General features: G+C 39.7%; 1 protein-coding gene across 1 annotated transcript in view; it reads left to right on the top strand.

The window, feature by feature from the left end:
- The window catches only part of LOC143285722 (integrator complex subunit 10-like), a 23605-nt gene extending 2046 nt beyond the window's left edge, over positions 1 to 21559 (top strand). Inside the window, exons 3-17 of the mRNA XM_076593128.1 lie at positions 588 to 691; positions 3054 to 3193; positions 4294 to 4375; positions 5733 to 5882; positions 9144 to 9312; positions 9859 to 10013; positions 10956 to 11028; positions 11817 to 11968; positions 12872 to 12954; positions 13468 to 13533; positions 14978 to 15031; positions 15340 to 15519; positions 16252 to 16414; positions 20894 to 20990; positions 21303 to 21559. Coding sequence (XP_076449243.1) covers positions 588 to 691; positions 3054 to 3193; positions 4294 to 4375; positions 5733 to 5882; positions 9144 to 9312; positions 9859 to 10013; positions 10956 to 11028; positions 11817 to 11968; positions 12872 to 12954; positions 13468 to 13533; positions 14978 to 15031; positions 15340 to 15519; positions 16252 to 16414; positions 20894 to 20990; positions 21303 to 21456 — 1822 coding nt within the window. The 3' untranslated portion in view covers positions 21457 to 21559. The remainder of the gene's footprint in view (positions 1 to 587; positions 692 to 3053; positions 3194 to 4293; positions 4376 to 5732; positions 5883 to 9143; positions 9313 to 9858; positions 10014 to 10955; positions 11029 to 11816; positions 11969 to 12871; positions 12955 to 13467; positions 13534 to 14977; positions 15032 to 15339; positions 15520 to 16251; positions 16415 to 20893; positions 20991 to 21302) is intronic.
- The last annotated feature ends 96 nt before the right edge of the window (positions 21560 to 21655 follow it).

Raw genomic sequence — 21655 nt, 5'->3', positions numbered from 1 at the left:
ATATGTGTAAAAACCTGAAGCGTTGAAGAGTCAATAGCCACCAAGATCCATCTCAGTCAGATGTTCAGTTAACTCTGAATGGTATATTACAAGGGAAAAAAAAAGGAAAAGAAAACTAAAAGGATCGTCACATTAAATGATAAATGATGGAAATTTAAGTTTGGAGTTTGTTTTACTAATCCATCAATTTCAGCTGAATTGATAATATGTGTACATTAATTTAAATTTTGTTTTGCAAGTCCACTAACTCTAGTTGGACCAAGTGACAGCTTCTGAGCATGTATACTTCACAGGGACATGTTGGACAGACTGATGGTCCATCCTCAACGAGACTGGTGAAAACACTGATGAAAGGGCTTATAAGAATATAACTTAGTTGTGCATGCATCTCCTTTGACAGTTTCAGTTGTGGCTTTTGCTATTTATGTGCTCCTGAACTGGAAGCCTAGTTGTTGTTTTTCTTATTTTGGTTTTGAAAAGATCAGTTAATACTTACAGAATTCTACTACTGTGGAACAAATTCCTTTTCTTAATGAGGAAAGCTACAAGCGGAGAACATACTAAATGGAGGAAAATGGTGTTTTCAGGTTCAGGAGTTTTCCCCATGAGCGCCAGCTGTGGGAGGAGGTGCAGGGCATGCTGGAAGCTCTGCAGACTGACTCCACAGAGCATCGGCACACCCTGCTCACTGGTCAGTCACTGTCCTTTGGGGTTTTGGGGGCTGCCCAGTGATGTGAATTGGGTTTGGGGCTGTCTGGTGTTGTGAATTGGACTTTGGGGCTGTCAGGTATAGTGATTTGGGTTTAGGGGCTGTCTGGTGATGTGAATCAGGTTAAGGGGCTGCCTGGTGATGTGAATTGGATTTGGGGCTGTCTGGTGATGTGAATTGGATTTGGGGCTGTCTGGTGATGTGAATTGGGTTTAGGGGCTGTCTGGTGATGTGAATTGGATTTTGTGCTGTCTGGTGATGTGAATTGGGTTAAGGGGCTGTCTGGTGATGTGAATTGGGTTTAGGGGCTGTCTGGTGTTGTGAATTAGGTTAAGGGGCTGTCTGGTCTTGTGAATTAGGTTAAGGGGCTGTCTGGTGATGTGAATTGGGTTTAGGGGCTATATGGTGATGTTAATTGGGTTTAGGGGCTGTCTGGTGATGTGAATTGGGTTTAGGGGCTATCTGGTGATGTGAATTGGGTTAAGGGGCTGTCTGGTGATGTGAATTGGGTTTAGGGGCTGTCTGGTGTTGTGAATTAGGTTAAGGGGCTGTCTGGTGATGTGAATTGGGTTTAGGGGCTGTCTGGTGATGTGAATTGGGTTAAGGGGCTGTCTGGTGATGTGAATTGGGTTTAGGGGCTGTCTGGTGTTGTGAATTAGGTTAAGGGGCTGTCTGGTGATGTGAATTGGGTTTAAGGGCTGTCTGGTGATGTGAATTGGGTTAAGGGGCTGTCTGGTGATGTGAATTGGGTTTAGGGGCTGTCTGGTGTTGTGAATTAGGTTAAGGGGCTGTCTGGTGATGTGAATTGGGTTTAGGGGCTATCTGGTGATGTGAATTAGGTTAAGGGGCTGTCTGGTGATGTGAATTGGGTTTAGGGGCTGTCTGGTGATGTGAATTGGGTTTAGGGGCTATCTGGTGATGTGAATTGGGTTTAGGGGCTGTCTGGTGATGTGAATTGGGTTTAGGGGCTGTCTGGTGATGTGAATTGGGTTGAGAGGCTGTCTGGTGATGTGAATTGGGTTAAGGGGCTGTCTGGTGATGTGAATTGGGTTAAGAGGCTGTCTGGTGATGTGAATTGGGTTTAGGGGCTGTCTGGTGATGTGAATTGGGTTTAGGGGCTGTCTGGTGTTGTGAATTAGGTTAAGGGGCTGTCTGATGATGTGAATTGGGTTTAGGGGCTATCTGGTGATGTGAATTGGGTTTAGGGGCTGTCTGGTGATGTGAATTGGGTTAGGGGGCTGCCTGGTGATGTGAATTGGATTTGGGGCTGTCTGGTGTTGTGAATTGGATTTGGGGCTATCTGGTGATGTGAATTGGGTTTAGGGGCTGTCTGGTGATGTGAATTGGGTTTAGGGGCTGACTGGTGATGTGAATTGGGTTTAGGGGGCTATCTGGTGTTGTGAATTGGGTTTAGGGGCTGTCTGGTGATGTGAATTGGGTTTAGGGGCTGTCTGGTGATGTGAATTGGGTTTAGGGGCTGTCTGGTGATGTGAATTGGGTTTAGGGGCTATCTGGTGATGTGAAATGGGTTTAGGGGCTGTCTGGTGATGTGAATTGGGTTAGGGGGCTATCTGGTGTTGTTAATTGGGTTAGGGGCTGACTGATACAGAATTGGGTTTGGGTGGTGACTGCTGTACTGTTTTGTTGTAGTTTTTAATAATTAATACCATTGGTCTTATGAACATAGATTGCTAACTTGTAAATGCAGGAGTGGAGTGCATATTGAAACGGCAGGAAATTATAATAATAAAAGTAATGATGATGTCGATGATGCTTTCATTTATAGACCAATTGTTCAGTGTGAATGATCATGTGATTATTCACAATTTTATTTGCACGACTATGATAATATGCACTCATGCTGCTTTGTAGCTACACTTGACAAGAAATTTCAAACACGATGCTCTCTCTCTCTCTCTCTCTCTCTCTCTCTCTCTCTTCTTTTTTTTTTTTTTTTTCATCATCCATTCAGGCATGGGATTCTTCAGATCACTGTTTGAAATCAGATGAAAGGAAGATTATGAAACTGGCAAATTTGAAAGTTTTAAATATGCGTAACAGATGAAAAGTGTTTGCAATAGACTCTGAAAAGAAGAAAAAAAAGTTGCTCAGCCCTTGATATGTCACCAAAAAAAGGCCTATAAAAAAAAATGTGGAAAGAAAAGTCAGCGTCATTTTGCCTACATCTCTAACATGAAGTGCAGCAGACATCAGGGGAAGAGAGAAAAGCAAGAAATCTTTAGGTTAATTTCTTTCTTTTTTAATCCCTCCCTGCTGCTCACTATTAGTATTACCTCTTGCACTGTTCCCCATTCCCTGTGCTGATGTGTGTTTTGTGGCCCAGACATTTTTGCCGCCATTCCCACCCAAGTCCAGTGCCAGATGCTGCTGACTGTGGCAGAGAAGATCTCCAACACTTTGGAGCGATGTCGCCTGCTTTTGTTGGCGATGAGAAACTTCCCCAGCTTGGTGCAAGAACATGGGGTAAGCGTTTGGATACAGGAATAGTGTGTGTGTTTGTGTGCATGCAGGTGTGTTTGCATGCATAATCTTATGATGATGATATGGATAGCATCTATCCTTGGTCAGAGAACAAGCTCCAAGCACTTTACAAACATAGAGCTTTTGCAAAACAGGCTGTCTACCTGGTGGAGCCAACTGAGAGAGCTACCTTTTGGCACTCATCATTAAGTTTCAGTCACACACACACACACACACACACACACACACACACACACACACACTGAAACAGACATGTAACTATATGAATGACTGATTATTAACCCACCATGTAGGCAGCCATGGGTGTGCATGCTAGTTATGTTCTTGTTTCCTTAACCCATCAAATGCTGAAATTGTTTATGGGATCTTTAATGTGGGTATTTGATCTTCTGCGTACATATACACAAGAAGGGGGTTTAAGCACTAGCAGGTCTGCACATATATTGACCTGTGAGATGGGAAAAATCTACACCCTTAACCTACCAGATGTGATGGGAATCGAACTTGGGAAGAATCCAGCTGTCTCAGTATCTGACCACCATACCTGTAACCCATGACTGTACATGTGTGAGTGTGTGTGTGTGTATGTATGTGTCCATACACATACTTCTCACACTGTGTATCACTTTGGAAAGGGAACAGGAAGTGGAGGGGAGGGGGAATTCAAGACAGGTTGTTGAACCATGCTTTCTTGTGTGGAACCAAGAAATTTATTCAGCATGAAGGAAAGTTCATGTCACGTTAATCAGAAATTGGTGATACAAACATAGAATGCTCTTAATGGGAATCCTGAAATTGCTCACACACATCACCCTTTGATCCACATCTGTTTCATCTGGATTCACATTGATTTTCATTCTGTTTCTCTTTATTTTAATTTGTTTTTCTTGTTATTTTTTCTGAAATCTCATCATTTCATTTCTTTCTTTTTTTTATTATTTCTTTTTAAAAAAAGTTTTAGATGGTAATTTGGTTTTTGTTCACATTGTCCAATTAGATATATCTCTGTCTGGGTGCATTTCTGGATTCTCTCTTTCTAGAAGTTTTGTGGTGATGCTTCAGTTTTACACACTTGATTTCAGCTGAGACTGGTGGAACTGTTAAGATCAGAGGAGTCTCGAGTGCCCAGCATGCCTCCTGTCAACTGCTACAGGAAACTATTTGGTGAGGAACTAAATGACTGAAGTGTATCGTTCATTCAGTTGGCCTTCAGTTTTTGACCACACACATATTTGCCTTTTTTATGACTGGAAACATTTGGGTATCACTGGCCCATGGATTGAGCATACGTTTAGGAGGCAAGGGTTCTCGATTTGAGTCATGCACAGACCAGGATTATTACACTGTACTTTCCATTATATCCTCCCTCCCCACTACATCTTGAGTTATGATCTGAATGCTAGTTTTTGATGATAAATATAAACTGAAGTCCAGTGTGCACCATATGCTTTGCACACATAAAACTCTCACTCTCAGTCTCAGGAACAAGAGACTTGTTCATCATAATTCTGTAGAAAAATCCACAATGACTGGAAATCAAAAGCACATTGAGTGACACTGAGTGAGGTAAGCGTGTTGGGTTACGCTGCTGGTCAGGCATCAGTCTGAATGCAGTGACGCCTCCTTGAGTTACTGATACTGATACTGGGGTAAAAAGTGAAGGCTGGCGGTGGATGTTTGTATTGTACTACCACAGGACTTTCTTTAATCATCTTTGTCATTTTCTTATTCTGTTCCATATTTGGATTATGTCATCATAGTCTAAGTTTTTCACAAAATTTTACATCTGAGCAAATTGTTTTTAGTGACAACTGATGTGCCCATGGAGGTAATTTTCTTTTTATTCATATTTTTGTTTACAATTGACCTGTTAGGTATGCTGCATTGGGCCTTGATTAGTGAAATGAGTACAGATGCTTACCACCAAGTTTCACTTTTGTTACAACTAATTTTCAGTTCTCCTTACAGTCAATCCATTTCCTTTAATTTTCACTCCTTCATTTGACCCTGTCTGTAAAGACTGAGACAGAGTTGTTATTCAGTGAAAATGACTGAAACAGACTCTGCATTTGTGAGCTGTAATTCCCATGTTCACTCATATATATTGTTATATATCTGCCAGTGGGTTTTCACTTGCATAACCATTTTTTTCCCCACCATATTTGGCAGCCATACTCCATTTTCAGGAGTATGCAAGCTGGGTATATTCTTTTTTCCATAACTGACTGAATGTTGACTTGGATTGCAGGATCTTTAATGTATGCATTTGATCTTTTGCATGCATATACACATGAAGGGGGATTAGAACATCTGTTGACCTTTGAGATCGAACAAATTCTCCGCTATTAACGGACCAGATGTCATGACTGGGATTCAAACCCAAGACCCTCACATCGAAAGTCCAGTGCTTTCATCACTTGGCTGCTGTGTTTGTCATGTTTTGGCAGTCAGGAAATATAATGATGTTTTGTTCTGATTTCATGTTGTGACATTGTTGTTGATGACGGTGAACTGGTTTCAGTGTGTGACGTGATGCCCCTAGTGCTGCAAAGAGGGTCACGGATCACCCTGACCCCCCCGCAGCTGTACTTCTGGCTGCAGCTGGCCATAGAGTTCTACATCAACTACATCACACAGCCCGGCACTGGGGATGGCACCACTGGGGGTGGAGGTGAGTGAAGGAAAGTCGCCCAGGTAGTATACACTTGTCTAGAGTAGACACACATCTCATCACTGCAGAATTTGATTGTCACCTTTGAGATGTGGTTGATCATATGAAAAATACTGAATCGTTTTGTAACTTCTCATTGGCAGCATATACTGCAATATTTCCTTGCAGTTTGTTTCAGTTTTCATGCTATCATTTCATGGCACACATACTGTAACATTTCATGGCATCATAATTATATTGTAACCTTTCAGTTTTCACATACTGTAATGTGACCAAGCGCGCTATGCTTGCTCCAACACTATTCACGCACAAGCCACAGCAGACGACAGTTTTCCCTCATAACCCGCGCACAGAATGTGTGACGTCACTCCGCTTACATCATTTTGTCCTCCTCGCCAGGCCACCTGCTGACGGCTTGACCAGTGTCGCGTTGTGGTACGTCATTGGCTGAGAGCAAACTTGTGTTTCTGTTCCACCGTAATTAATTAATAACTCTCTTGTCAGATCAGTAAACTACTAGTATTATATACTGGCAGACTCGTCTTAATTCCATCTTTAAATCTATTCCATTTATGTTCGCCTACGTTAAACTGATCTAACGCAGTTTGTAATTTTCAGTGATGAGCTCGTTAAAACTGACCCTGTTCAGGTGACTTAAATTAAGATTATAAATTTATCTTAAATAACCAACACTTCATTTTATACTCATTATAAAGTAGGTGTTGAGCTCTTTCTTTTGCAACTTATCCGACGTAAATCGGTTCAGGAATCATTTAGAAATCTATCACTGAACACCTTTAAACAAACACAATTGTCATCGGATTCTCCGTGATTAGTGACGATCTGCTTGCAAGCACACGTGACGCACTTTGCGGTCCGCTAAACTTGCATAAATTGGCACAGTGAATGATGAGTGGTCATTTCATACCTGGTCAGTCATCTGACCAGAGCCTGCTCTCTCTCTCTTGCTGTGTCGCGGGCACATTATGTTGTTGCGTATCCCAAACCCGAGTGATAGTCTTTCCATGTATACATGTGCTTTACTATTCACTTGTGTCGACATGTTGTGCTAATGACATTTGTTTGTGTCATTCCAGGCACTGTCTTCAGTTAGACTATTTCTCTTCTAGTCTTCTTCTTCTCTTAGTTCTCCTAGATATCTTCTTCTCTTAGTTTTTCTCCATGTAACTATTGTAAATAAAACAATAGAAAAACCCATTTGTGACTGGCCTCTATATGTCCCTGGCCTGTGCGTGGGATCTTGTCTATCCTTTTATTCAATCAATCAATTAGTTAAGTCTTTTGTGCCGTACCCCCTTCAGTAACCACTCGGTTCACGGCCACAGTAATATTTCATGTTAATATTTCATGGCATCATGCTGTAATGTTTCATGCTTAGGTTTTCTTGGCATCACATACTGTAACATCTCATGGGATGATTATACAGTGACATTTTATTTCATTATATACTGTAACATTTCATGCTAGCACTTTCTAGCATCATGTACTGTATTGTTCCATGCTAATTTCATGGTACCATATACTGTAACATTTCATGCTAACATTTCATGGCATCATATACTCTAATGCTTCATGATATCATGGACTGTAACATTTCATAAAATTGTATGCAGTAAAAGTACATGCTGATGTTTCATGGCATCATATGTTGTAGTGTTGCACATACTGTAACATTTCATTCTAACATTTCATTACATCATATACTGTAACCTTCTGTGCAGATGTTTCATGGTTTCATACATACTGTAATGTTTCATTGCATCATATACTGTTACATTTGATTGTATCATATGCTGTAACATTTCATGCTATCATTTCATGGCTTTTTGTACTGTGATGTTTCATGCTGATTTCATGGCATCATACACTGTAGTGTAATGTTTCATTGCATCATACACTGTTACATTTGATTTCCTCATATGCTGTAACATTTCATGCTGTCATTTCATGGCATTATGTACTGTGATGTTTCATGCTGATTTCATGGCATGATATACTGTAATGTTTCATGGCATGATACGCTGTAATGTTTCATGGTATCATACACTGTTGCATCATATGCTGTAATGTTGCTTGGATTCTTCTTCCTTTTCTTCTTCTTCTTCGTGGGCTGCAACTCATAAGTTCACTCATATGTACACGAGTGGGTTTTTACGTGCATAATTGCTTTTACCCCGCCATGTAGGCAGCCATACTCCGTTTTCAGGGGTGTGCATGCTAGGTATGTTCTTGTTTCTGTAACCCACTGAACACTGACATGGATTACAGGATCTTTAATGTGCGTATTTGATCTTCTGCTTGCATATACACACGAAGGGGGTTCAGGCACAAGCAAGTCTGTACATATATTGACCTAGGAGATCTGAACAATCTTGGATTCATATACTATAACATTTCATTCAAACATTTCATGGCATGATATACTGTAATGTTTCTTTTGAGTCTTATTCTATGTTTCATGCATCATATAATGTAACATTGTACACCAACTTTTTATGGCATCAAATAACATTTATGGCATCATATACTCTTTTATCTGTCATGCTGTACTGTAATTTTTCAATGCATCATAAATCATGTTTCATTTCATCATACACTAATTTTTCATGTAATGTTTCATGGCATCATCATGGTAATGTTTTATGGCATATTTTGTAACATTTCATGGCTTCATACTTATGCAGTAATGTTTCATTTCATCACATGCCATAATGTATCTTGCTAAGTTGGCATCATATGCTGTAACATTTCAATATATCATGGCATCATGTGCTGTAACATTTCAATATATCATGGCATCATGTGCTGTAACATTTCATTATATCATGGCATCATGTGCTGTAGTATTTCAATATATCATGGCATCATGTGCTGTAGTATTTCAATATATCATGGCATCATGTGCTGTAACATTTCAATATATCATGGCATCATGTGCTGTAATATTTCAATATATCATGGCACCATGTGCTGTAATATTTCAATATATCATGGCATCATGTGCTGTAATATTTCAATATATCATGGCATCATGTGCTGTAATATTTCAATATATCATGGCATCATGTGCTGTAATATTTCAAACTGATGCAAACTGCAGCCAGTGTATTAGCTTTTCCTTGCAATCTTTGTGTCAAAATCTCACCCCTTGCACAGCTATGTACAAGTAGAGCTGTCTTTATACTGGGGGTGCCCACTGTCTCCACAGGTTAAAGAGAACTCCTCTTTTTTGTTTTTTAGATCTGTTATCCCCAAGTAAAGCCTCCCTGAATCGCCTCCCGCCTGTTGCGGGGCTGTTGGAGCGAGAGAACCAGGTCATCGACCCATGGGGCAGTCTGTTCAGACTGCTGCTTCTGGTGGGCCAGCAGCTGGGCTGGGAGTTTGAGCATGACATCTTCAACAAGTCCAGGTGCTGGCTGTGGGCTTGGTTGTCAGGCATTTGGATATGTTAATTTAACTCGTGGGATATGGTTGGTTTCACTGATTTATTTCATGTTTTTAGTTTTGATTTATCTTTTTTTTTCATGACTGCTTTTTGTATTGTTAACTCTGTTTATTGTATTGTTAAGATCATATAGTGCCTTTGTCTACTTTTTGAATTATCACTTACATTTTTTTCTGTAGATCAACAGTTGTGTGTAGTATTGTTATCATCAGATGGTGTGTCTGCTTGTTAAATCAACCATTCCGTGTTGTTTTTTCTGTAGATCAACATTAGCTTATCAGCAGGCACACTGAGAACACTGATTGATTTGTAACATTTTCCAGTTTTCTTTTTCTTTTTCCATGCCTTTCATTCCACATGTGATACGTTGACTTGTGAGATTTTCATATCATGTTTTTTATTCACTGGTTTATAACAGAGAATTTGTAAATATAAGATATAAATCCATTGACCAATTAATTGATTGATATAATTGGTTTACTGATTGGTGTTTTCCACCCCCCGGTGCAGAGAGGCCCAGTGGCACTATCTGATCTCTCAGTACAACCGGGCCAAGCAGACCCACAGCGACAGCGGCTTGAAGCAGGTGGTCTACATGGCTGTCGTCATGTTCATGCAAAGCTTCTACTTCTATGTCAGTCACATCGACATGGACATCTCTTCAGGTTAGGACACTAGTTTCAGTTATTGCAGTGCTGGTTTTAGGGCAGAATAATGTGCTATGTTCTTTCTTTTCAGGTTCTGTGACATCAGTATTGACAGTGATTTCAGCACTGACGTGGCCCAGTGCAGTTAGCTGGGCTATAAGTAACAATGATTGTGATACTTGTATACTATTGTTTTGGGGGGAAAGGAGTGGGCATTATTTGAATTGTGGAAAAGTTTGCTATGAGGAGTGGTGTCTTATGGTTGTGTGTATTGATAGATTGCTTGAGTCTATATTTGAATCTGGAAAATGTTTACAACACAGAGTACTGTTTTGTGTGTACTTGCCTCATGTGTTTGCAGATTGACTACTTGGGCTCTGTGGTATTTGACGGTGGAAAATGTTTCCAGCACAGTGCAGTGTAATCAGTCTGTTTGTCTCAGTATGTTGACGGACACAGTTTCTGGGAAACAGCCTGGCTGGTTATGAAGATACCTGGATCACTGAATACAAAATTTTGAAAACTGTTCGTTCTGACTAGTCATTTTGACCATCACTTTTCTTTCACATCATTTATTTTTTCATGACTTTGTTGCATTTTGTTTATCTGTCTTTTTCATTGTATTCAGTTGTTGAATTGTTTACTGTTTGATAGTTGTTTCGCTGCAGTAGTGGGTAAAGACAGTGAAAAAGGCATTTTAATGATCTGATGTGATTGGCAAGTGAAGCATTTCAAAGACACTGACTGTTATATTGTAATTTGCTCATTATCAGACAGTATTATTTTTCAAACACTTTCTCATATCTTTACTCAGATCTGCTCAAGTTTGTTCTTGGTAAGATTATTAACAAAAAATACTTTTTCCCATTTCAGAGAATCTCTTTCATCACAATGTACACAAAATTTACAGTGTTCTTAAAAAGCACCACTAATGTTAAGCTTCTGATGACTTTGTTTCAGGCAATGTGTCTGGCACCCACACCCCCATAGTTCTTCTGGAAGGATTTCCTGATGACAGTGATGATGTTCTTCAGTGAGTGAACATTGTCAGGAATGAAACCTACAGCATAGATTTTCTAGATACGTTTTCAGATGACATTTGTAACATCCCTAAAGAAGAAAGCCCCCATCAGGATGAGGCAGACACTTGCATGCAGACTCACACATGCACACTTGCACCACACAGTGCAAGGCAACACCACACACCACACCACAAGCACAGATGCACAAGTCTGTTCTGGAATGGTATCCAACACATTTTGAGTGGAAGTTCTCATCTTGCTTGAGCAAAGTGCATGTATTCTCATTTGTTTTGCTCTGATATTTGAAAGCTGAGAGCTACAGTTGTGGATGCTTTTTATTTTGTTTTCTTTCCTTGTTTGATTGTGTCAGTGAATTGTGAGTATCTTGGGCATAGATTTCAATGTGCTTGTTATAATGTGTTGATACTGGTTGTGTGTACTATTACATGACATTTCTTTAACTTTTGACATTTATATTTTATTTTTGAGGAGATAAAATGCACACAATGTGGTAGAACTGAAATTCTAGCATTTATAAAAACAATATTTGATCAAATTGTCTGTTTGCATTTTATATATTTGCATAGTGTGACTTTGTGAATGGGCTTATTGAGTATATGAGAGTGTGTGTTTCTGAGAATAGAGAAAGCAGTTTAAAAAGATAACAAACATGAACAGGCATTGTTGCTCCCACACATGAGACATGCGTTTTTACATTCCTGTCTCTCTTTGTTGATACACACCATGTTCTTCTGCATGTTGACACCCTTCAGTGGTACCTTTGGTCATGTCATGTCAGCCACAGAAGCAAGAAGCACAAGTCTGAGGGCTCCAGCCATGTGCACATTGAGCCGTCCAGCAGCATCCCCAACTCCCAGGCCCTGCTGTCCAACTTCACCATGGCCCTCAAGTGTTACGAGCTGCTTCACTCCAGGGAGGATCTGCACAGAGGTCAGCGCTCAGGACAGGATTCACTCATTGTGATGTGTTTACTTCTGTGGCATTCATGGACTGCAACTCGTACATCCACTGACATGTATGAATGGGCTTTTAGGTGCAGGACCATTTTTAACCTGTAGGAAACCATTCTCAGTTTTCTGAGGTGTGTATGCTGGGTATGTTCATGTTTCCATTACCCACCGAACTCTGTCATGGGTCACAGGATCTTCAACGTGCACATTCTTTCTTCTGCGTACGGTAAAACACAAAAGGGTTCAGGCACAAGCAGGTCTGTCATAAAAGACCAGAAACGTCTCTACCCTTAACCCTCCAGGCACTGGTGGCCATGATTAGAAACCAGAACACAGATTTAAAGTGAAATGCTTAAACCACTTGGTTGTTGCACCTTTCATTCAGTTTACAAATAACACATGGTTGACAGTGAAGTAAAGGTAGTGTGAGGGAAAGGGAAAACGTTGACTGCGCACACACATGCACGCACGCACGCACTTACACACAAACACACACACACTCTCTCTCACTCACTAACTCACTCACTCCATTCCTCTCTCTCTCTCTCTCTCTCTCTCTGGCACCACACACGCTTGCACGCACACTCGCATACGCAATCATGCCATCTCACTTGCACACACATATCAGGTCTTACCATCAGTATCTGTCTTCTTCCTCCCTCTCTCTGTCTCCCCCTCCCCCACACCTTGTCTGCTTTGTCTTCTCATTTTGAAGTTCCTGTGTGTTACTCAAAGGAAATGGACCTTGTGTAGCTGTTCAATCCTGACACAGCACTAAGGCATGAGTTGTTAAAATCCCAGTAAAAATGATTGTAAACTTCCTGAATTTTTCTCTTTTTTTTTCTTTTTTTTTTCTTTTTTTTTTTTTTCTTTTTTTTTCCAGACTTCATGACGCTGTGCGCCACATGGAAAAAGGAGACATGGGCCTGGATCACCCATCTACAGATTGATGTTTCTCTCTATCAGGTAACTGGTTGTTTCTGTCATGTCTGTCAGGTAGTTGATTGTTTCTGTCAGCTGATTGTTTCTGTATATCAGGTGGCTGATTATTTCTTTTATCAGGTAGCTGATTGTTTCTGTCAGGTTACTGTTTCTGTTTCTTGTTGTAATTGTTTTGCGTGAAGAAAATGTCCTGTGCCCGTTTGTATTTGTTTTTTCAGATTTATTTCTTCATGAACGACAGATAATATAGGTATTTATTGACAAATCATTACAGAACTAGTTCAAGTCAAAAGAAAATAACAGACAGTAAGGATTCAACAGAAAACATGAACTCACACACAAATATAAACCAATGTAAAATAAATGAAAGCAAAAAGAAACCTGTTCTTTAAAATACATAAATGAACTAACTGTTTTTCGTAATGATTGTTCAGTGTTACATTATGCATTGGCTGCTTTAGGTTAATCATATAGTTATGCATGTGTACTCTGTGTGTATGTGTGTGTGTGTGTGTGCATGCATGTGTGTGTGTGCAGGGTAATTTCCAGGAAGCAGCCCCCCAGTTACAGAACTGCATTGATGCAGCAACAGGAAAAATGAAGGTATGCTGATGACAGTGATGGCCACTTCTTTCTTTTGTTAAGACTGTCATGAACTTCCTTGCTGGAAAAGGACCTATCCTTTCATGCAGAGAAAATCGAGTGTGAATTAACCAGGTTTTATTTCATTGTTTGAGTTAGTAATAATTAAATTGAATGATTACATAAAAAGAAATGTTGAAATATATATAAATGAATATACTTACAGAGACTGATGTGAAACAAGATACAAAAATAATCAGATTACACCTGTTTGTGTCTTTCATATTGCTTCTCACTTCAGATGTCTTGACGAATGTTATTTACGGTATGTTTTGCTCCCCAGACATGGGAAGTAGTACGGCTGAGTCACAAATCACTCTCTCGTACTCCACTACCAACTGTAGTGGCAGAGTTACAGGTATAAGAAGACATCACATAGACTATCATGTGGAACGGGCAAGGGATGAAGAAGAAGAGGAATAAAAGGGAAATTCTGGGGTCCACATCGTTGACAGCACCACACCAAACTGGGAGACTGTCAGTAGACTGTGGACAGGACAACAAACTGTGCCTAGAAAACAAAGATGAGATTCTTGTCTAAGACTTCAAGAACATACTAGGAACCTAGATGATTATGAAATCAAGATTAACAACTCTTGATTATGCAAATATGAATAAAGGCAACAAACATAAATCTCAGTTAACATTTAACAAGATGGCTACCCTAAACTTTTGCTTAAAGAATTGCCCATCAGGGCAGATACTGGCTAAAGCTTTCATCAGTATCACTTGGTGAGTTTACTTTCCAAACAGGGAGTGCATGAAGGAAGTACTTTCTTCTTTGAAGGACTGACCATTTCCTTTTGTTTGCTGGTTGTTTGTGAACAGATGATAAAATTCTTGCTGTCTTCTGGAAGGATTGTTGCTGAGCCAAATGGAAGTGTTTGGGCAAATGTGTGTCAGCAAAGATTTTTTTTGTTTTTTTTTAAATCCATTACTCTTTACATAGTCTTTGATGCGAGACGGTAAACAGAGTTCCCACACGCGGTATAAACATAAAAGACCCATGGCAACAACAGAGTTGTCCCTGAGAATATTCTGTAAAAAAAAATAAATAAAAAAATCCCCTTTGATGGAAAAACAGTCATTTGCAGACAGAAAAAATGGCCATAGCCTGATCGTGGTGATGTGCAGAGGACAGTCCAGATTCCATGCAGAGAAATTTGCTGTGACTGAAATATGATTCAGTGCAATACACAGTTTAGAGCTAAAACCTGATTCTGTCTTAAATATCTTTATCATCACCGGAATGGCTATCTGCAGTTTTACAATTTATTTAAGCACTGATCATCTGTTTATTTTTGCTATTATTAAAGTCTGTTCAATTTTGACATTTTGAAATGTATTCTAGATATTCACAAGATGCAAGCTGTAATTAATTTGCTGGTCTTTTTTTTCTCCCCAGACACGGTATGCTCTACAGAGAGCCAGCTGTTTCTACTGCCTTAGAAATTATGCAGTAAGTTGGAATATTCATAATTTCAGTATCTACAAAGCCATGTTTGTGATCATGTTTGATAATGCTTCATAGTACTGACACAGCTTGTAGCTGTATATTGGGATTATGAAAGAATGGTTTGAATGAAACAACTGGAATCATTTAAATAAAAGGAAATGTGCAAACCACAATGTACAAATGTATCAAGGAGTGTTTGTGTGTGCTTAATAGATTCATTCAGAAATATTGTTAGATACACACTCCATGCCAGTTTGAGAAAAGTATTACCAGTAGTCCTGAGTTAACCAGAAAGATGTGTTTTTTTCCAGAAAGCCTGTGAGCTAATCCTGGACATTGTTCAAAGCATCCCTGAGTCAGAGATGCCGGAGTATGACCAATCAGAGAAACTGCAGACACCTGCTGGGACAGGGCGCCATCTGTTGATGCTTCAGTGCACTGAGAAGGAAGTGTTGCCATACTGCATTCAGCTCCTGGTGGCCTGCTTGAAGGTACACAGTCCCTTGGGCTTTATTTTGTCTGGTTATGTTGGTGTGTACCTGTCACCTTTCTGTCTCCAGCATGGAGAATGGTGAATTCATAGCTGTCATATTTGTTACCTTCACATTTTCTGTCAGCACCAACCTTAGTTGATATGGTCAACGTGGATAAGCTTCCTCGGAAATAGGGGGAAGGGACCTGTCTAATGCTACACAATACCATCAGAATGAGAGCATATTAAGATTGCCAGCGAAAATGCCAGTATATATGTTGGGTGTCTGTGTGATTTGAATGCACAAAGTTTGGACTGTAAGCTTGGTGCTTTACAGAGGTAACCAAACACCAGTTGCTGTCATATATTTTAATAAAAAAGACATTATTTTTTTAGAGATTAGAAAGATGACTATACACATGCAAGAAAAGTGTTAGAGTCTCGAGTGATTTTATTAATGTAGAGGGCTTTGCAAAGGCACCAAGTTCATTGCCATACTCAATTACTCTCAGAAATAGATATATCAGGGTACTTTGCTCATGTGCCACATTTATCCAAGCTTTACCATTTTGCTGGTATTGGCCTGTTTTTCAGTTTCTTGTAGTTGTACATTTACAGTTGATTTTTCTTACAGGGGTTGAGACTTAGTTTGTTTTTTATGTGTGTTTGTGTATTTATTTGTCTGTGCATGTGTGTGTGTGTGTTTCTGTGCATGTGTGTGTGTGTGTGCATGTGTGTGTGATCCCCCCAGGAGAAGATGCGGTCAGGCCAGAGCAGTGATGTGACCCTGGCCCACCTGATGACACTGCTGCAGTACGACTGGCCCCAACAGGAGCCACTCTTCCTCAGGATTGTGCGCCACATCCAGCAGCAGGGATCCTTCACCTACAACATGTTCTTCTCCTACATCTTCAGTATCCTTGCCTGAATGGCTGGAGAGCACAGTTCTTGTTTTGCCCTGTAATGGTCATCATGACAGGTGCAACAGCAGATTTATTAGAACTCTGGAGGGTGCTGGATTCAAATCCTGGTTGTGGCACCTGGTGGGTTAAGGGTGGAGATTACTTCAGTTAGGTCGGTCCGCGGCCACTGTGGCTGTGGTTAACAGCGCAGTCCAGACCCATAATTTGACCATTTTCAACTCGCTCGTTTCACTAACAAACTTAATTAAATGACACCAATCTTATACTGGAATAAAGTTCATTCTTTCATCTATCTTCCTGTGGTATTTGTTTTTATCATTCGAGTCAAACTGGTATGCGCCGGGCGTTCAAACACAAAGGGTGTCGCGTCGATTTTTACTGCAGTGACAGACTCCGCCGTGCTTGCCGCGCGAGCTGAATATCATGTGTGTCACTCGATCGCTTCGTGCTGCATTGATTGGCCATGTATAAATTTAGAAACCATGTCATTGGAAAGCCAGGATTCTCACGTTTTGATTGGCTAGAAATTTTGGGGGTTTTCACAGGAAGTTGATCTGAAAGTCGCAGCGAAAGTGTGAGACTGATGTTTGCGACCCTATAACATACAAACCAGTGTTTCAAATCACGAGCAAGTTACAAGAAAAGAAAGTTTAAACTATGCACTTTCAAGTGCAATTCATGGCTTTGTTATAAAGAAAGAGTCTCGAACGCGCTTTTGAAGAAAAACGAGTGACCGATTTCGGATCCCGCAGCGCAGCTCGACCATGGCGGCGATCGAAGAAGCCTCCGTCTACTCGTCATCATCGTTTGAAGAATGGAAAACACGCCAACTTACAGGTTTGTAAGAAGCACATTTTTTTCAATTTGTTTATTTTGAAAATAAATATAAGTAGTGTTTTTTATATTTTTGTGGGTTTGGATGAATCCTAACAACTTTGCTTCAGCAGTGTTGATGTGTAACTGGGAACAGTAACGCTTCGTCAGTCACGTTATTTTTTAGCACAGTTATGATCTTTTATTCGAAAATTTACCGAAATCGACAGCTGTATCTAGAAGATGAAGTGTCAGATTATTCAGTAATTTTTTGTTGTACAAGGGTTTTGAGTTAGTGAGGGCGGATTGATGGTTTAATATTGTGACCGACGTCGGACAGCATGGGAACACGTGTATCTTTCCACTTCTGTTCTGATCGTCAAATGCCAAGACAATTTCACGCGTCTGTGTGTGTGTGTGCATGTGTGCGTGCGTGCGTGCGTGCGCGCATTAATATGTATGTTATATGCTAAGTGTGTATGCACAGAGTTAGTGTCTGTTGAACTGATGTAGCATGCATACATTAGGTTGCCTGAGTATGGATTAGTTATTGTGTGTGTGTGTGTGTGTAAATGATGTAAAGAATAAATAACTTACATGATTAGTAAATATGAAATAAGTTTAAGATATGTTGTTACATAACACTTACATCAGTTTAAGTGAAACCATTACAGTGGAGTAGTAATGAAATTAGTAGATCATGTATCAGTGCACATTCATCACACACTCATGCACACACACATATAAATGATATATATGCAAAATCATCCATGAAATGAAAAAAAAAGTATTTTAAAGCATTAGAGCTGTCTCAAATTTCATGCCTGTGTATTTCAGATGATGATCAGTATAAAGCCTTAAGGGCGACTGTTGCACACAGTGGACGAGGAAGACCACCATCAGCACCCAAGGTTCCATTCAGCAACAAACTCTTGATGCAGTTAAATATGTTAAAGCATCAAGAAAACAAAACCTGGGGGGAAATGGAACATTTTCTACACAAATTGTTCCCAGAGTGTACCTTTCCACGTGTGGTGTCAATAGTTAAGGAATTCAGCAAGTGTGAAACGATCAGTGGTGCTGAATGTTTTTTTACAAGAAAGGAAAGATTCGTGCATCTTCCCTGGCCCCTCCTGTCAGAAGTTTGGAATTACACGTGCAGATCTTTTGAAAGGAACTGTAGAGGACTGTGAGGCTTTACTCAGTTGTCCTATTGGTCTTGTGTCTGAAGTATGTCACTTAGCTAGGATATTGAGGATAAAGGATGCAACATTGCATAAATGACACCTGGTCAGAGATTTGCCACCAACCCAGCAGCTCAAATTAAAACTGGGGAGGCTCAGAGCAGATGAGGCTCGCCTGCGTAAAAACAGAAGTAAACCAGGGGGAGAGAGTGCACTTCAAGTTTTTTTTTAACTTCCGTTTGAAAGTGCAGAGGTCATCAGAGACAGCAGGAAGAAGCAAAAAACTGTCAAACAGCTACCTCCTACTTCAGACCCAGAGCCAGCATGCAGCAAAGAAAAAAATGAGGACATTATCACACAGGAACTAAGAACAACGACAAAGGAGGTGTCATTTCTTAAAGCAAAACTGAGTGAAAAAGAAAGGGAACTGCAAATCAAGGATGCTGAAATGACTGGACTTCTGTTATGTCAAATATGCATATTTACAATTACTCTGGTGATATCTGACAGCATAGTATCATCATGATTGTAAAAAAACTTGCTCATTTGTTACTAAAAACCATATACTTTGTGACTGTTTTCATTGTTATTTGCATTTCTGATAGCATTAAGTCTTCAAAAAAACTGTATTCTACATGATTTTTCTGAACATGCACATATTTGAAATGTTTTTGTAGCATGAAAACTTTCTGAGATATCAACATTATAAGTCAGCATGTTATCACTGAAATCAGGCCATTCGACACTTGACAAAACTGATTATTTTGCTATTTTGGAGGCACTGTCTCTCTCTAAGCATGTTCTTGAGTAGGCCAGAAAAAAATTGAGCATAAACTTGGTATTGATGGTACCAAGTACAGCAAAGAACAATGTGGTAAGTCTTCATCTTAAAATTTTATGACAGTCTAAAAATAGCAATTTGTTAAATCTGTCAAAACGCATCATTTTTGCACATTTTTAGATGCCAGTTTGTTTTTTTTTAAACTACTGGGTATAATGCAATGAAAATTTGCATGTGAACTTAGTTTTTTATGTTCTTTCCAATGGTGTAATTAGTTTTTAGATATGTTGAAGTTAAAAATTTAAGTGGTCCTACCTACTTCAGTCACCTAGGTCAACAGAAGTGCATACCTGGTAGTGCCTGAACCCCCTGTGATTTGCAGCCCATATATGCCAAAGAAAAAGTAATCCTTGTGAGGATGGGATACTTGTCAAAATCAGTTCAGTACATTATCCACTTCCCATACAAGGCACAAGGTTTTTCAGACAATGGTCTAATATCATGATGATCCTTTAGTAGGCATCAGATTCATGTGGATTGTTGTATATGACTGTGCAGTTAAAGGACTGATATTGGACTGAAACGGGGCAGTTCTCCCTGTTGTTCTGCAGATGGGAATTATGATTTGTAAACGGGCCAAGTATGAACCTGTGAAAATGAATTGATATGTATATAACCTCACTCAAGCAGGCAGTTGTCTTGAGAACATTTTCAGTAACTGACAGAATTAGGTTTTAACTCATTCAGACCTGCGCCCGAGCAATGCTCTGGCATTGAACGTTGTTTAAAAAAAATGGTTTCTATGTTTCTACATATGCAGAAACTAGTTGCAAGCGAAGGGAACTAACTTTTACAGTACTTCCAGCTGTTTCCATGCATGTCAATTTGTGAGGGAAATGGTTGATTGCAGTATATTTCCTGTGTTGTTTTTGTTTTTGTTTTTTTTGTTTTTTTGTTTGTTTCTTTTTTGGCATTAACATGGCAGGGAAGAGTGTTGAGGCTGTAAACTCCCTAGGGTTGAATGAATTAAAGCAGGTAAACTTTGCTGGGGGGAAAATGAATCCTTGACATTTTCTTCCTCCTTATACACTTTTTTTTTTTTTTTTTTTGTCCGTAGCTGTCTGTATATAAATGAGCATGTGTTGGAAAGGGTGGAGTGTATTTAGCAAGGAAAAAATTGTAATGGATTGTCATTTGCCATTTTGTGGTTAGGACAAAAGGCTGTGATGAAAAACCTGCAATTAGACAGGATTCAGAAACAGGCGCAAATGATCAGTGCACTTCTTTCATGCTGATATTTATTATATTAATCTCTGTCACCTGTTCAGACCCAAGCAGAACCTGTATCTCTTACACAACAGTTTTGATGTTAAGCTGGAATGACCATGTTTGATCTTTTAACATAGTTCTGATGTTGAAACCAGAATGAATGTGGAGTGTTTGTGTGATTCTTCTTCGTAAATATTTTCACATGAGTGTAAATGGGAAAAATCCTTAATGATACAGTTAATCCTGTCATTTTAAAGAGGAGAAACAGGGTGTGATGAATGTTAGGGAGTATAGTGCTGGGGACATAATTCAAGGGATTGATTTACTGAGTGATCTCCATGAATGGCTCAGTGATGGGAATGTTAAATATATTTATCTCTGAATGCTTGGGGATAATGATTATTGATCTTAACTGAAGTCCAGTTGTGGATATCTTGGAAGAGTTTGCATTTCTGGACACTGTTGAAGGGGGCGGAGTCAACCTGGACATTCTGCCTGTTAGTACCAAGCAGTTGGCACAGTGAGTAATCTTTTTGAACAAGTCCTATCATATCAGATTTGCAAGTTTCACTGTTTGAGGGGAAAAGGATGCATCTAGAGTGTGAAGATAGCTCTTTCAGATTTACCTTCACTTTGTGAGTTGTTTTTTCTTTCATCACTGCAAAGTGATTTTTTAAGCTACTTGTTTGTCTTTTTCTTCCCCATTTTGTTTTTATTATGACATGCAATTTCAAGGGCTTTGATTCAGATGTAGTATGCATGAAACATCTTGAATCAGTAAACCAGCTGAAGATTAAAGAAGAGAAATGCTTAAATGTGTGTGTGCTTGCAGACAGCGGACAGTGACACGTGGAGTGAATAAAGGCGTAAAAGAGGATTTCAAAGCTGCACTGGAGAAACAAGTGGGAAGACTACAGGAACCCTGCTCCAAAATCATCAGAATGTTTCTGAGAGATGAAAAGGCTGTGTTCCTGCAGAACATATAGTGTTAGGAAGTCGATGTGTGTGTGTGTGTGTGTGTGTGTGTGTGTGTGAATCCTCTTGGGTATGTATTTGAGAGACAATTTGCTGTCATAACTGAAAGAGAAACATGCACTTAGCTTTCTAAAAAAAAAATAACATCATGCATTGTATGTGCATGTGTGTTTGCGTGTGTGTGTGTGTGTGTGTGCACATCCGCATGTA

Source organism: Babylonia areolata, chromosome 9 (genome assembly GCF_041734735.1).
Source record: "Babylonia areolata isolate BAREFJ2019XMU chromosome 9, ASM4173473v1, whole genome shotgun sequence".
In the NCBI taxonomy this organism is placed as follows: Eukaryota; Metazoa; Mollusca; class Gastropoda; order Neogastropoda; family Buccinidae; genus Babylonia; species Babylonia areolata.
This window is presented reverse-complemented; position numbering and strand designations above follow the sequence as displayed.